Source organism: Glycine max, chromosome 1, assembly GCF_000004515.6.
Source record: "Glycine max cultivar Williams 82 chromosome 1, Glycine_max_v4.0, whole genome shotgun sequence".
In the NCBI taxonomy this organism is placed as follows: Eukaryota; Viridiplantae; Streptophyta; class Magnoliopsida; order Fabales; family Fabaceae; genus Glycine; species Glycine max.
In genome coordinates, this window is record NC_016088.4 from 8,457,694 (window position 1) to 8,474,013 (window position 16,320).

Genomic DNA, 16,320 nt, shown 5'->3' on the forward strand with positions numbered 1-16,320 from the left:
TTAGTCTTTGTGGATGATGAATGAATGGCAGGGAAGGGGTCCTATGGGGCTGTTTACAAAGCAAGGGATCTGAGAACCTCGGAGATGGTTGCCATCAAAGTAATATCGTTATCCGAAGGGGTGAGTTTTATGACTTTATGTTGGTTTTTTGGTTCAGAATCAGAGATATTTGTGTTTTTGTATGTTGATTATTTAGACTGAGTTTGAACTGTTGTGAATGAACGTTGATGGTTATTGTGCTTATTAGGAGGAGGGTTATGAGGAAATCCGTGGTGAGATTGAAATGTTACAACAATGTAATCATCCAAATGTTGTCCGTTATCTTGCAAGCTATCAGGGAGAAGAGTATCTTTGGGTAAGAAGGCATTTTCTAACCACAACTCATGGTTCATGTGGCACTTCTTTTGTGAAACTCTTTCTAGATTTATAGTTTTCTCGTGACTTGTGTCATGAGTAATGATTTTTGTTTGTCTGGGCTTCCTTATGGTTATGGTGGTGATTAGCTAATTATTTGTTCAGAGGGATGTCTTTCACAAATATGAAGAGAGACTGACAAGCTTTTTCTTGTTCTTGCTTCTTTCGTGTGGACCTCTCTTTTTAAATGCTAATTCTTAATTGTTGTCTTTCCCTACCTTCTTTTGTACAAACTTTCTTAATCCTAGCGGTGAGTTTGATTTTGCCTGTTAAAGTATGTTTCTGAATTCTGATTAAATTTTTGGCAGATAGTGATGGAGTATTGCGGTGGTGGTAGTGTTGCTGATTTGATGAGCGTGACTGACGAGCCACTTGATGAGGGTCAAATAGCATATATCTGTAGAGAAGCACTGAAGGTATAGTTGATTGACTTTGTTGGCACTGGTTGTTTGACTTCTACCAAGGTTCTCAGCTTAAGTATCATTCATTGCTTATAATAGAATTGGAGAGCAAAATACTTCAATAGAATTGTTTGAACCAAGTTTTCTGCTGTGTCTGTATGTTTTTTTTTCTTTTATGCTTTTCCTAATAGTTTCCTAAATTATGTGTAGGGTCTTGGTTATTTGCACTCAATTTTTATTTTTGACTTCTACCAAGGTTCTCAGCTTTATTATTATTCATTGCTCATAATAGAATTGGAGAGCAGAATACTTCAATAGAATTGTTTGAACCAAGTTTTCTGCTGTGTCTGTATGTTTTTTTTATGCTTTTCCTAATAGTTTCTTAAATTATGTGTAGGGTCTTGATTATTTGCACTCAATTTTTAAAGTCCATAGAGACATTAAAGGTGGGAATATCTTATTAACTGAACAAGGAGATGTCAAGCTAGGTGAGTACAGTAGTTGTACAAGTAGTTACTTTGATGGTTGCCATATTGTTTTCTTGCACATGAAAACCATAATAGTATATACATTGAATGAGTTGATTCTTTTGTTCTTACCCTCCTCTTAAATGAAAGTTAAATTCACTCATTTGTGTAATAATTTTTCCCTGAATTCTTATTTAGCAAGTAACTATGATGTCTTAGTTTATATGATTGAAATGGGCTAATTGAACAACTAATCTAAGCTGTTGTGTAAGCTATCATCTAGAGAAGCTATTCTGATATTAAAAGTGATTGCACGGTAGATAATTTCCATTCTAAATGATTTCTGCAACTACAAAGTGATCAAGTAGTTGAGTCCCTTTATGGTCATAGCTAAAGATAAGCCTAATATTCTTCGCACAGTTAAATTTTCAATTGAATGTTCTTTTATTCTTCAGTGTCTATAATTAGAACTATCCTTATCTTTTGAGCTAAGCGCAATTGTAAATATATCTTCTAAATTCTAATTGGTGCATGCCCATATTCCCCCACCCCCAATCAATATTGGGAGAATCTGACATTTTATTTAACAATTAACACATTCTTCCACTAAGTTATTTCCAATATTCACTGAAAATGATTGATAGCATTCAGATTTCATATTTTAATGTCACTTCCTAGATAAAGTTGAGAGTTACAGGCATCTTTAAGTTCAATGCTGATGTTATTTAAAACTGCAGAACGTATTGCAAATTTCTTTATTACATGGTCAATGCTAGTATGTTTTGGGATTTCTCTTGATGTTTTTTTTTCCTATTTCTTACTACTTATTTTTTTATCAATTCGTACTTACAAAGTATTGTATATTTCTCCTGGAGCTAAACATATGTACTAAAAATTTTATTTTAAAAAATTTAGTAATGAACTGTGTGAAAATTAACCAATGACATTACTCTTCTTAATGTATGTTGCATTCCTGTTAGCTGTCAAAAGCACAGTCTTCACCCTACACTTTCTTCCTTTCTTCATTTATTGGAATTTAGATTTCATATCTAGGGCATTAATATTCTAGGACTTGTAACGACAGACTTGTTAAGATTCTTGGTTAATAATGAGCAGGGGATTTCGGTGTTGCTGCACAGCTTACAAGGACTATGTCAAAACGCAATACGGTATTTGATGCTTAAACTTATTATTTGTATTTATTGTGATTAGTATTCTTTTTTATTATTATTACTTGATTTGTTTTTCCATGGATAGAATAGAAATGATAACTGTTGCTGATTTCAATCCCTATGATTTATGGATTCTTGTTTTGCATGTTATGTATATAAATAAACTGGACTGATAGTTTTTCCTCTCAAGCATTTCATAATAAAATCAGTTTCAACTGTTTGAACGCGTTATTCAGTCAGAGGATATATGAAATGAGACGTATGAAGTAGGAATATGGTTTTAAATGCTTAGATGCTAGAGTTATGGTTTAGATGTAAGATTATTAATTTTTTATTAAATAGCAAGGGATCAAGAATAAAGTATTTTGACTTACATCACAGTATTTCAGTTTTGGAACAATATTAAATTAGAGCAAAAGTTGTGTGCCGTTCAGGCCTATGAGTGACTGCATATTTTTATGTTTTGTTTGAAGAAACTGTTTATAGACAAATATTATACATGCATCTCTGACTTTCTTCTAGTTAACAAACATTATCCTTGTATATTTGATTATTTATATATCTATGTATTTGCTTATTAAGTGTGTTCTTTCTATCAAATTGCATCTTAAACTGAGTGGAGATGGTTGTCTTATGTGCATTGCATGAATATCCTGCCAGTGGCATTGGCTTTGAATACAAGTACGCATATTTCTCGTAAAAAAAAATGATATGTGCTATCATTTTGTTAGTTTTTTTGGAGCACATAATTCTGATGTTATGACTATGCAGTTATTTTCAGTCCCATTATGTTTACTTATTGAAAGTCATATGTGCTTATAAATTTATAATTATATTCAAAGTATTTGCCCTTAAGAATTAGACTTGAAATGAGGTGTTTTTTTAACCTTATACATGCCCTTAAGAATTCTTGAAAATGACATGCTCTCATATTCAAAAGAATTTGACTTGCATTAAGGTATTCTGCTTCTTATATGGACAGGTTATTCATTCTTTTTATCATGGCAAGATTTTTTATATTACAGTTTAATGTGCTTATAGTTCATTGGAACTCCTCATTGGATGGCTCCAGAAGTTATTCAGGAAAGTCGCTATGATGGAAAGGTATTGTGCTTTCCAGAAATTGTGAACCTTGTTTATTTGTTGCTTGCAATTTGTGATTTGTGAATCTTCTATTGCATCTCCTCCATGCTTTATTTCCATTTGCCTTTCATTTTTCTTCTTTAGATAGTTCTAAGGTTAGGAGTAGAAGTTGTTGGGCTATATTGCCAGACAACAGCATTTGTATATGTATATAGCAAGTTCTATTTTAATTTGGACAAAGAATTTTTAATTTGACACTGGTGAGTTTCACGATACTTCTTCCATGCTACCGTATGTAATTCCTTTTTACTTTGCATATTTAAAGAAGCATCAAGTTAATTGTTCATTACTTCTTTTCTGCATATTAAGTCTGCAAATTTCTTTTAAAGAGAGAATTAAAATTTGTTAGGGAAATTTTTAAACTTAATTCACCCCCCCCCCCCCCCCCCCCCCCTTTTAAGTTATTGAGGCCACTTGTTTAACAAGCCTTCAAAATGTGAAAGTCTTGCTTTTATATTTTGTATGTTTGATAATCATGAAAATAATTATTTATTAGTGAAGTGGATGAAGGAATTGTTTTTTTTTTTGCTCAGCAAAAAAAAAAAAATATATATATATATATATATATATATTATAAATTGAAATAGTACCAGTGGTACTAGAGGTACATATATGTAGTTATATGTAGTTATGCAGCCAGCCAGGTTCCATCATTTGAGCTGGACCTAGCTGGAAACATTGTAATATATTACATAATCCATCCACACCCAATCCCTCCTAGCTTCTAAACCCTTCTTTGAGATTCGATGACCATTGATTAAAATGCATTCCAAAGTCCTTCTCCATGGTTTTTATTAATAATTTTGCTGATAAAAAAAAAAAAAGGACCGCATCATCCATCAGTTTAGCTTCATCAAAAGTAGCATTTTGGAAGACTATTTTATTTCTGTGCTGCCAGATTGTGTATGTTAATGCAATCCACCAGCACTTCCACCTTGTCGACTTTTTCCCTTCGGCAACCCCGTGTCCGTGCTGCAGGTAGTGATCCCTAGGGTGTTGGGGCATTGCTGTTGATATGTTTATCCAGGCCATTGTCTCCCACCATAGAGGAAGGATATTGCTGCAAGTGAAAAATAAATGTGCAGCCTCCTCCTCTCTGTTTCTGCAAAACGGGCACAACACGTCGGTCATTACCACCTGCCTTCTACTAAGATTCTTCTTTGTAGGTAGTCTATCTCGGATAAGCCTTCAAGCAAACACTGCAGCCTTTGCTGGAATTTTGAGTTTCCATAAATCCTGAAAGTCAGAATTCAGACTTGCTCCCATTGTTTCACCCCATATCAAGTTATACCCACTTTTTGTTGAGTAATAACCACACGTTTCAGGTTTCCAAATCCAGGTGTCTTCCCTGCTTGAGTCCACTTGCTGTTGTGAAATTTCTCCTAAGAAATTATCCGCCATTTCTACTTCAGCATCAAAAAGAGACCTCCTCCAAGTAAGCTTCCATTCCCACCCATTATTCGTACTACTCCCCATCTGCATGATCAATTGCTTTTGTTGGCATGAGATATGATACATCCTAGGATATTTCTCCATTAGTGGCAGTTCATCATCTGTCCATGGATCTTCCCAAAACCTAAATTTCTGGCCACCGCCCACCTTCCAAGATGTTTCCTTTTTAAAGGTACTATTTTGCTGGTGGTTGTGAATTGAGACTAGGTCCTTCCACCATGTTGAGTCATGAGTACCTGTTCTTCCATCCTCCAATGACCTCCACCCACCATATTTTGAGTCGATCACTTTGGCCCATAGTTCCTTCTGTTTGTGGAAAAGTTCCCACCTCCACTTCCCCAACAAAGCTGCATTGAAAGTTCTTATGTCTTTAATTCCCAGCCCACCTTTATCTTTTGGTAGGCATACTATTTTCCAGTCAACCCATGTAATCTTCCTATGCTCATGTGCTCCACCCCATAAAAATTTACGTTGAATAGCTTCCAATTTGATTATTACTTTTGAGGGAACCCTGAAAAAAGAGAGAAAATAAATAGGAAGTGCAGTTAGAATAGAATTAATGAGAGTCACTCTCCTCCCGTAGGATATATGTCTGTGTTTCCAAGGAGTTAGTTTTCTCTCACACTTTCTGATTATGGAATCCCCAAACTCACTACGTCTTGGATTATCCCCAATGGGGATACCCAAGTATAAGAATGGCAAGGTCAAATTTCTGCAATTGAGGTATTCAGCCGCTTCCTTTTGCCAATGATCAGGTTTACCTATTACCCCAAAACTGCTCTTTGCAAAATTTATCTTTAAATCGGACGCAAGTTCAAAAACTCTCAACATGGATTTTATTGTCTTCACATTCTGCATTGTGGCTTCACCAAGGAAAATGGTGTCGTCAGCATATTGTAATATGTTGACTAGTATCTTGTTTTTTCCCACCATGAAATTGCTGTAGAGGCTCTTGTCCAATGCTTCTCTCATTAGTCCGGTTAGGCCTTCCGCCACAACGTTGAATAGTAAAGGCGCTAGAGGGTCGCCTTGTCTAAGGCCTCTATGGGGATAAAATTCATTTGTGGGGCTGCCGTTGACAAGGACAGACATGGAGGCTGATTTGAGACAGCCCTCTATCAATCTAATCCACTTAAGGCAGAATCCTAGCCTCTTCATCATATATGATAAGAAGTTCCACGAGACCGAGTCATAAGCTTTTTCGTAGTCCACTTTAAACACGAGGCATGGCTTGTTCCGCCTTTTTGCTTCCTCCACCGCCTCGTTGGCAATCAGAACGCTGTGCAGCAGCTGTCTTCCAGTGATAAAAGCTAATTGCCTCTCATCAATTATGTTTGGCAACACCTTCTTCAATCTATGTGCTAAAAGTTTAGCCACAATCTTGTAAATACAGCCTATTAATGAGATAGGTCTGTATTCATTAAGATGAAGTGTATCCTTCACCTTTGGGATCAAAGCAATGAAAGATGCATTGGTGCCCCTCGGAAATACCCCATTGGCATGAAATTCAGCAATGAACCGGCTGAATTCGGGCTTTAACAACTCCCAAAACTGTTTAATAAATTTGAAATTTAGACCATCCGGTCTCGGGCTTTTTTCACTTCCGCAGTTCCAAACAGCCGCTCTTATTTCTTCCTCTGTGAAGCTTGCCACCAACATGTCATTTTGCTGCTGATCTATCCCAAAGAATCTAGTTCCATCTAAGATTGGCCTGTGTTGTTTAGGTTCAACGAATCTGTTCTCAAAAAATGTGTAGATTTCCTCTTTCACTCTTCTAGGATCATCTACCCATGAGCCATTAGCCATTATACTTTAACTGCGTTATTTGTACGTCTAGCATTCATTAGCAGGTGAAAGTAACGTGAGTTACAATCCCCTTCTTTAATTCATCTCACTCTTGCCTTTTGTCTCATCAAGGACTCGTGGGAATGTGCTGCTGCCCATAATTCCTCCTGCAATTTCTTGTGGGTCTCCAACTCTTGAGTACTCAGCTGTCTAGTAGAACTTGTGTCTTCCAAGCTGTTTAACTCTGCCTCAATCTTATGTACTTTGTTGAGTGTGTCTCCGTAGTGCATCTTGTTCCACAACTTCAGTGTCTCCTTGAGGTTTTTAATCTTCTGTTTAAGAACATAACCTCGCCACCCCGTTGGTTAGGCATTTCTCCAGCATTCTGTGGCCGTCCGAACAAAAGATTTATCCTTCAGCCAGCAATCAAAAACCTTAAAAGGTTTTGGCCCCCAATCAGTGTTGGTGGCATTAAGGAGAATGGGGCAGTGGTCAGAAAAGTTCCTGTCCAAGACAAAAGTGTTGCAATCTGGCCATTTTAGGAGCCACTCATGGGATGCAAGAAATCTGTCTATTTTACTCTTCGAAACCCCATTTGGTTTGAACCAAGTGAATTGCCTCCCCACACTAGGAATTTCAGTAAGCTCCATTTCAGATATCCATTCATTAAACTCATTAATGGTAGCTGCTTCCACTCCCCTATGAGACACACCTTGTCTTTCAGAGGGATGTCTAATGCTGTTGAAATCTCCCAAGAGGCACCACATTCCTTCAGGGATCTGTTGTCTCAGTTGCATAAGTGATTCCCATAGTTCTCTTTTGTTTTGGCTGTCACAGGGGGAATATATATTGACTATGAATATCCTCTGATTTTCGTGTGTCCAGACCCCTTCCAAAAGAATATATCCTGTTCCTTTTACTCTTCTTTCCACTTTGAAAACTTGTTCGTTCCATATACACAATAATCCTCCTGCTGTATTTACTGCAGGTTGGAATTCCCAAACAACATCCATGTCTCCCCATAAGGCTTGACATGTAGGTTTATCAATTTGCTCTTTCTTTGTTTCTTGAATGCACAAGATGTCCACTTTGTGTTTTCTAACAAGCCTCCGAACAAAAGCCCATTTGACTCCTCTCCCAAGCCCTCTAATATTATAGGACAGAATATTCATGATACAGATTTTTTGCCACCCAAATCCTCAGCCTCTTTCTTGTCTCTGGTCTCCATGTCAATAATTTTATGGATGATTGTTGTCTGCTCAGAATCTGTAGACACCCCCATGAGTTTTGCTAGCTCCCATTGGGTTAGTGGCTCTTCAATCTGCCCTTCATCAGCTCCAATGGATTTTACAGGTATCTGTGAGTTGGCTTCTTTTGGTCGTTTTGATGTGGCTGTTCCTATGGATTGTGTGTGATGGCAAATTTCTGGAAACAGAGACTTAGTAACTTTTCCATTAGAAAGGTTTTTTTGGGCCATCTGCTGTTTACACCCCTTTCTCCTACTAAATACCTTCCACTGCTTATTCCCCTCAGCTGATGGATACATTGGGCCAACATTATTTTGATTAGAGCTATTTGTGGTAGTGTATTGAGGGAGGCCTACCCCATTGTTTGGCCCATCCTCAACGTTTGGTAAGTTTTGGATTATAGGTGGTGGTGTTAGCAATTGATGGTCCGTAACTTGAAGAATTGGGCTGGGTCGAATATGTTGAGGAGAGCCCAATGTTTCAATTGGAGGTGGCAGCTATGAGTGGGAGGGCCCAGAGGGGATTACATGGTCAACTCTCTTTTTAAATTTGACTTCCTCAACAACTATTTCCTTTATAGTAGCTTCAGGATGAACAGTTGTCTCTGTCATTGATTCAATTTCCCCCTGCAGTTTCCTTTTTTGTGCCTCATCTGCGTTTGTTTCCCCATTCTTGATTGCTGTCTCTGGTCCCTTGCCTTTGTCTTCCTACTCCATACCCCTTTTGGGTGAGATACGCACGCCATTTTCGAGGTTGGGGGGTATTACCCAGCTTCCCTGGTCATTATCCACTGGGTTTTCAGTCACTGTAGATCCTTTGGATAAAGGGGGCCTCGGATTGTTGGTAGCGACAGGGTCGGTGTCTCCGTCGGGCCTCCTCCGACGTGAGGTCAACTGCACATGAGCCGCCTTCAGAGGGTTGCCGCCAGAGTCGACGGAGTGGTTCGCTTCCGGTGGGTTTGTTGCTCTTCCGATAGGTATGCCGGTGCCTATGTGGGGACCGCCATCATTGTCTACGACTGCTTCTGGGTCATCGTATGGGTTGTTTGGTTGACGTCGGAGGTCGTACCAGGACGAGTGTGGGGATATCACTGACTCTCCGTCGATATCATCGGAATCAAGCTCTTCCGATGAGTATGACGGTCTTCGACCCGAGGAAAAATGCCACCCATCGTTACTCGCCCCCTCCTCGACAATAACCACTTGATGAAGCTCCTCGCCTATGGTGACTGAAACCGCGTGATGAAAGAACGGTTTCCATGGGGTCCTGATGAGGATTCTAGCCCTATCCATCCTCCTCATCTCTTCAACATCGTCGTCAACCTCAACAAGCTTTCCAATGGCCGCCGCAATTTTGTGAATGTTCCCTAAGTCCTATGCTTCAATGGGGATACCCCAACATTGGGCCCACACAAGTCTATGACCCGGTCTCAGCGTCGGGTTCCACCTTTCCAGTGAGTGGAATGGGGATGTGCCATTCTGAGTCTCTTCGGCGATGATGTGCTCTGCTTTGTCGTCCGCCAGCCCAAGAAGGAGCACCAAGTCGTCGCCGAGATATTTCGGCACAACGTTCACAGCTAACTCCCAAGGTATGTCATCCTCTATCCTTTCCAGAGCCCGCAATTTCTTAAGCCTGCCCACCCATGCATCTGTGAACCATTTCTTTTCCCCCACTGCCACTTGAAGGTGTATTGAGGAGTGGGATTCAACGTATCTCTGTTGTGGGAGTTTGGGGTGCTTCATCTTACCAGCGTCCGTTTGAATAGTGGAGACCACCTTGGCATATGACTTCTGCGGATTCCGATACTGTCCTGCTCTGTGTCGCACAACCTCGACTTCCCTGCTATGGCCTTCCTTCAGGATACCAGGTTTAGAGGTACCCTCCTTGACCCTCCCCTTTCCTCTCCCGTATTTTGGAACATTAACATACATCTTGAGTCCATCTAAGATGTTGTCAAGCTGTTTTTCTAGTCTGTATTTGTCCAATACCCCTTTGAATCTGGCAAAACCAAACCTTCTACCTCCTTTGTTCCTGTGTTTGTTGATAAAAATCTCCCTCATGTCCCCCCATTTCTTAAACTGAGCCCAGAGATCCTCTTCGGTTATGTGTTCGTGGAAGCTTGTGAAGTAAAACGTTGTGATGTCATCCTTATCCCTCCAGTTGTGGTGGTGATACCTCTGAAATTGACCAAGCTTGTGGTTGTTGTAGTTCGTTTTGGGATCCACTCTCAGTCTCTCCCCTTCCCTCTGTTTACCTTTCCTTCTGACCACTGTTGTCCACTCGCTCTCATTCTCTCTCTCACCCTCTCTCTCTCTCATTCTCTCACCCTATCCTCTTAGTTAATAGACACGGGAAATGGTAGGGTGGATGAAGGAATTGTAATGAAATGGAAATGAAAACTACAATATTATGCAGTTTTTCATGTTAGTGGTTCGGATCATCAGAGATACTTCTTCCATGCTACCTCATGTAATTCCTTCAAAACGTGAATGTCTTGCTTTTATATTTTGTATGTTTGATAATCATTAAAAAATTATTTATTAGTGAAGTGGATGAAGGAATTGTAATGAAATGGAAATGAAAACTACAATATTATGCAGTTTTTCATGTTAGTGGTTCGGATCATCAGAGACAGTGATGCAAATGGTTTTGGTTGGAGGAAGTGATGGTAATAATTATATATCAAGCATGATTAGAGTTCATCGCTGATTGAAAATATTAGTCTTTGAATTGAAGTCTTGTTTAAGAAATTGCAATTGCAGTGTCTGCAGTCTAGTCACTCTGGTGAATTTGTTTTAGAAAAAATCACTCTGAAAGAATAAGCAGTCATAAAGTAATGAAAAAAGCTTGTTAAAGCCTAGTTGATGCTGCTTTATGAAGTGAAAGATGTCAAAGATGGTGACAGTATGAGCATGTAAATTGTCTATTCCCTCAAGGTGAATATAAATTAAAAGTTAATGGAGAACAAAGATCAACAACTATCACAGTGAAACTTTTCTAGAACAACTGACTGTGATTTATCTGGTACATGTTTAAAAGAACTTACTTAAATAAGAGAAAACTAGGCTAGTTATTTTTATTTTTTAAGCTAGGTTAGTAGTATCTCTGCAACCATGGAAATGAATCAGTAATATTTTGATTCAGTACTGTTAATCAGAGTCTAGAAAATGCATAGTGCTAATTATGATGTATTATATATATATATATATATATATATATATATATCTACTCGTAGTGCTTACTCATCGTTTTGGGAGGAGGTAGCTGTTGGGAACCTTCATGACTGTTTTGAGGACCTTCGGAAGATAAAGATCCCGAGTAAAATTGGGGTGTTTGCTTGGAGGTTGCTGTGGGACAGATTACCTACAAAATCTAATTTACGGGCTAGACAAGTGCAGATTCCGGACATGACTTGCCCCTTCTGCAGTAGAGTGGAGGAGAATGCTTCTCATATTTTTATCCACTGCATTAAGATCCAACCTATATGGTGGGAAACAATGTCTTGGATAAACTTGAAAGGAGCTCATCCTTGGAGTATAAAAGATCATTTTATGCAGTATTCTTCCTTGAAGGTAGCTGGAATCAGATCTAGGAGGTGGCAGTTGTGGTGGCTGGCGGTTACTTGGTCCATTTGGCAGATTAGAAATAGAATTCTCTTCTCCAATGCAACTTTTGATGGAAACAAATTGGTTGAAGACGCGACTTTTCTAATTTGGACTTGGCTTCATAATTTGGAGAAGGACTTTACATTGCATTTTAATCAATGGTCGAGTAACTTAAGACAGGGTTTTTTGCAGTAGTAGGGTTTTCAGCTTTATTAAATCATATGTATTTTTTATCCATAATTTGGTTCCAAATCAGACTTTTGTTGTCTGCTTTCAGGAACCATTTATATGGAACCTAACTTTGTAGTAGTACCTCTGGTACTTCTTTCAATTATATATATATTTATCTTTGCCGATCAAAAAAAAAAAATTCATGTACACATATTTGATATGTTTATTTAAATATGATTTTCAGGTAGATGTTTGGGCTCTTGGTGTGTCTGCTATTGAAATGGCTGAGGTATATCCATTGCTTGTTTTTTTAATTCTACATCTTCCTAGTAAATTGTTAGTTTATCCAATGTGGATTACCTTTTCAATTTTCTTTCCCTTTTATGCTCCCACTCCCACCTTCTGCAAGGTATTTTCAATTTGAATAACACTTCTGAGGTGATTCTAAGGTGGTGTAGGGAACAAATTATATTAGTGTCAAGCATCCTTCTAGGTAACCACAATCATCTGGGCAATCTTTTACCCCCTCCCCTTTTTGCCCTTCTTACATGAAGTTTATAGGTGTTAGAAGAATTCAAGAAACTTCCTATTTTACATGGGTAGGTTGCTATTCGTGGGCTGTTATTGTATCAGTTGATGCAATTGAATAGAAGCCTTAGGTTATTTCTTTTTTTTTTATCCAGATGTTGCATTAAAAAAATAACTCATTTTCATGCTTAGAGATGCTTTTTTGGTACAGTATCTTCTTTTTGGCACAGTATGCTTAGAGATGCTTAAAGTCTGTTACCATAATTTTCAGGGTGTTCCACCAAGATCATCAGTACATCCAATGAGGGTTAGTAACTTAGTTCTTATTTGGTATTGACTGTTGTTTTATTGATAACATGTGATCTCTTTTGCCCCTGCCCCCTTTTCATAAGTATTATTTAACTGGTAATTTATGTTGATGTTCATAAAATGTTTGGATGATTTGTCATTTCGTCTTCTGTTTCATGATTTTCTCCGTCAGTAGGTATAAATTTTGATTTTGAATAGGTGAATTAGGAAGGATAAACAGAAGATTAACTGAGATAAATAGAAGAGTAATCGAGTAGGCGATTTTAGAGGGACTGTAATTTTGGATAATGGTATTGTGGGAGTTATTTTGAGGAATATTAATTAGTCATGACAAAGGATCCAGATTCTAGTTATTTTAGAATTCTGACTAAGGGTCAGCAGTTATCAATCTCAAATAGTGGCGTGTAGTGGCCAACTCTAAAAATGCTATAGTGGGACAACAGGAAGCGGGATGGCTTCTAAATAATTTATATTACGCATAAATACTCAAACAAGAAAAACCAAAATTAAAGACATTCATGGTAAATAATTAGTTGCATTTTGATTTTATATGCACAATTGCCATCAATTACGTTTTGTTCGTTGGGGATTTCCTGGAAAAAATTGTCGTATTATTCTTGAAATACCTATGAACGAGCTTCACTCCATCAAAATAATAACAGAAGTTAAAGAAGAGGGTATTTTTACTTGTACCAGTACTTTTGAGAGTATCGTTTATCTGGAAACCATAGAACAAGGGTTTATTCCCTTGACTCGTATTGAAGATAATTTGAATGGGACACAAATTGCGCACATAAAGCTGGCGAATTATCTGTCAATCTGAGATCTTATTTCGGTTCGATACGTCCACCTGCGAGACTAACCTTTGGCTTTTAGAAGCAATAAGAACATAGTAAGGAAGTCAAAAGCTGAAAGATGTTGGTGAAGTTTATAAAGAACAAGAGCATAACAAATTAGATAAAAATTTGCAGGTAATATCTTAAAAACATAGAAAGTGATGATAAATGATATATCATATATGTGGATCCAATTGGCTTTATGGAAGACATAATAAAAAGTCAAAAGTATACAAATTGATGAAAAATTGAATTTTTAAAACGGGAAAGTATTTGGAAATGTTTTTCAATTCATAATTCTTATAATAACCTCACATGTGTATCATTGTTAGTGACTAAGTTCATGTCATGGGTGCAGCTACAAAACAAAATCTGAAAATTATCTACAAATATTTTCTCGCATAGCAGGAATTGCCAACAGATGAGGTCATTTCAGTGATTCCAGTTTTTGGAGTCTTTGCCTAGAGGGAGGTGGTGGCGTCAACCAGCGACCAGGCTGTGAGGATGCCAGTGGGGTTGGATTCCATAGAGGCTTTGATGAGCAGCAGGGAGAGGCCATCGTAGTTGAGAGAGGTGGTTGGTGGAGCAGTAGATGCCTTTTATAACTAAACCATAATCACAAATCCTTTATTTTTTGTTTTGAAAATTTATGTAAATAAAAGTGTTTTGAAATTGTGTTAAAAATCATTTTAACTCCATTTTAGCCAAACATTTCTTGTTTTGAAGTTTGCATTAACCAAAATCTAGCAACCACCTCAAATGAGTCTAGTAATTGATTGTTGTAAAATAAATGTACACTTTTTAGAAGAGATGGAATGAGTTTTTGATTCTTTACTTTTTATTTATTTATAATAAACACTTAGTTACTTTTATTGTTTACTTGGCATTGCTATGGGCATGCTTATTCATTTTTTTAGGGGGTTCAGTATAATGATGTATTTCTTTTTCTTTTTTAATTGTAGGTTTTATTCATGATATCAATCGAACCAGCTCCGATGCTTGAGGATAAAGAAAAATGGTTTGTTTCTGTAGTCTATAGTTATCCAAGCTGTGGTTTTAGAGCTAATTTGTAAATAAATGAGCTTGAAGAGTTACCTGTTGATGATCTAGAATGAAAATCTGGTTTAGATAATCCTAATGATCTTTTTCCATGTGCTATATTATATTACATGTTATGCTTGTTTTGTCTTTTATAAAGTCAGTAGTGTGTAACTGCTTTCTGCTATTCTTCAACTGACAATCTCTGCCTTTGATACTTTATTATGATCTTTTGAAAGAAGACATATTAAGATAATGTTGAATTGAAACCACGTGTAAATGTGAAAGCATAACTTTCGTCTATCTTGACTTGTTTTTAGTAACATGCTATCTCTTATGACTTGTACATCTATGCTACAAGTCATGTTAGGCAAGAAACTCATCTATTGACCTGTATAAACAAGATCTAATACATTCTTTTGCTCCTTCTCACTTCTCAGTCTGTGAATAGAACACATTCATTCTAATGGTAATACATTGTGTCATTTTCTTGTGTTCAAGTAAAAAATTACGAGGTTGATGCTTTTAAGTTAAGGAGATGGAACTTCTTGTACTCAACATTCATTGTGATTTCTTCTCTTCATCTTAATGAGATTTATTTTCTTAACCCCAAAATAAAATAATACAAGGCTGATGCTTTCTTAGTCTAATGGGACAAATGCAACATAAACTACCCAGATTACTGAGATTTGCATTCAAGAAACCAAGAGAGAGCTAATTGATAAGGCTGTGTGCCAGGCTTTGTAGGGGGACCCAGATGTGGGTTGGGAATTTCAGCCAGCAATAAATACAGCTGGAGGATTACTATGTTTTTGGAATGAGCAGGTTTTCAAACTGGAAAGAAAGGAAATGGGCAGGGGTTTTATTCTGTTGGAAGGAGTGTGGACTCAAGAAAACCAGAAAATTTGTGTAGTCAACATATACTCTCCGTGTGATAGTCAACAGAAGCGGATCTTATGGGACTCACTCAAGCAGTTGAGACAACAAGATCCAGAAGGTTTGTGGTGCTTCATGAGAGATTTCAACAGCATTAGGCATCATTCCGAAAGAGAGGGTGTGTCCCACAGGGGAGCGGATGCTAGTAATATCCATGACTTCAACAAATGGATAGCTGAAGTAGAGCTTGAAGAAATACCTTGCGTGGGGAAGAAGTTCACGTGGTTCAAACCAAATGGGGTAGCCAAGAGTCGACTAGACATGTTCCTTGTATCCCTCAACTGGCTTAACAAATGGCCAGCCTGCACCAGCTTCACCTTGGACAGAAACTTTTTTGACCATTGTCCGATTTTGCTAAGGGCTAAAGCAGTCGAATGGGGGCCGAAACCTTTTAGGGTATTTGATTGTTAGCTGAAGGATAAGAGTTTTGAAAAGGTAGTTAGAGATTGCTGGTCAAATACCCAACCAAGGGGCTGGGGGGTATGCACTCAAAGTAAAACTAAAGAAACTCAAGGAGGCAATGAAGGTGTGGAACAGGGATCAATACGGAAACACACTCAAGAAGGTACAACAAATCGAGGCAGATTTAAACAGATTGGAAGATGATAGTATCAACAGACAGCTGGTCCCACATGAGATGATGACCCGTAAAAAACTACAGGAGGAATTATGGGCAGCAGCACTTTCACATGAGTCTTTGATGAGACAAAAGGCGAGAGTAAGATGGATTAAAGAAGGGGACTGCAACTCACGCTATTTCCACTTATTGATGAATTCAAGACGCACAAACAATGCAGTCAAAGGAGTTATTATTGA

At 37.8% G+C, this 16,320-nt stretch overlaps 1 protein-coding gene across 2 annotated transcripts in view; it reads left to right on the forward strand.

Annotated features, from left to right (window-relative positions):
* Nucleotides 1-16,320, forward strand: part of LOC100784666 (serine/threonine-protein kinase dst1) — a 28,987-nt gene that overhangs the window by 924 nt on the left and 11,743 nt on the right. For both annotated transcript variants that reach the window (XM_006573093.4, XM_003517799.5), the window contains exons 2-10: nucleotides 32-120; nucleotides 248-355; nucleotides 723-830; nucleotides 1,213-1,303; nucleotides 2,399-2,451; nucleotides 3,496-3,558; nucleotides 12,102-12,146; nucleotides 12,657-12,692; nucleotides 14,493-14,548. In XM_006573093.4, coding sequence (XP_006573156.1) covers nucleotides 32-120; nucleotides 248-355; nucleotides 723-830; nucleotides 1,213-1,303; nucleotides 2,399-2,451; nucleotides 3,496-3,558; nucleotides 12,102-12,146; nucleotides 12,657-12,692; nucleotides 14,493-14,548 — 649 coding nt within the window. The remainder of the gene's footprint in view (nucleotides 1-31; nucleotides 121-247; nucleotides 356-722; nucleotides 831-1,212; nucleotides 1,304-2,398; nucleotides 2,452-3,495; nucleotides 3,559-12,101; nucleotides 12,147-12,656; nucleotides 12,693-14,492; nucleotides 14,549-16,320) is intronic.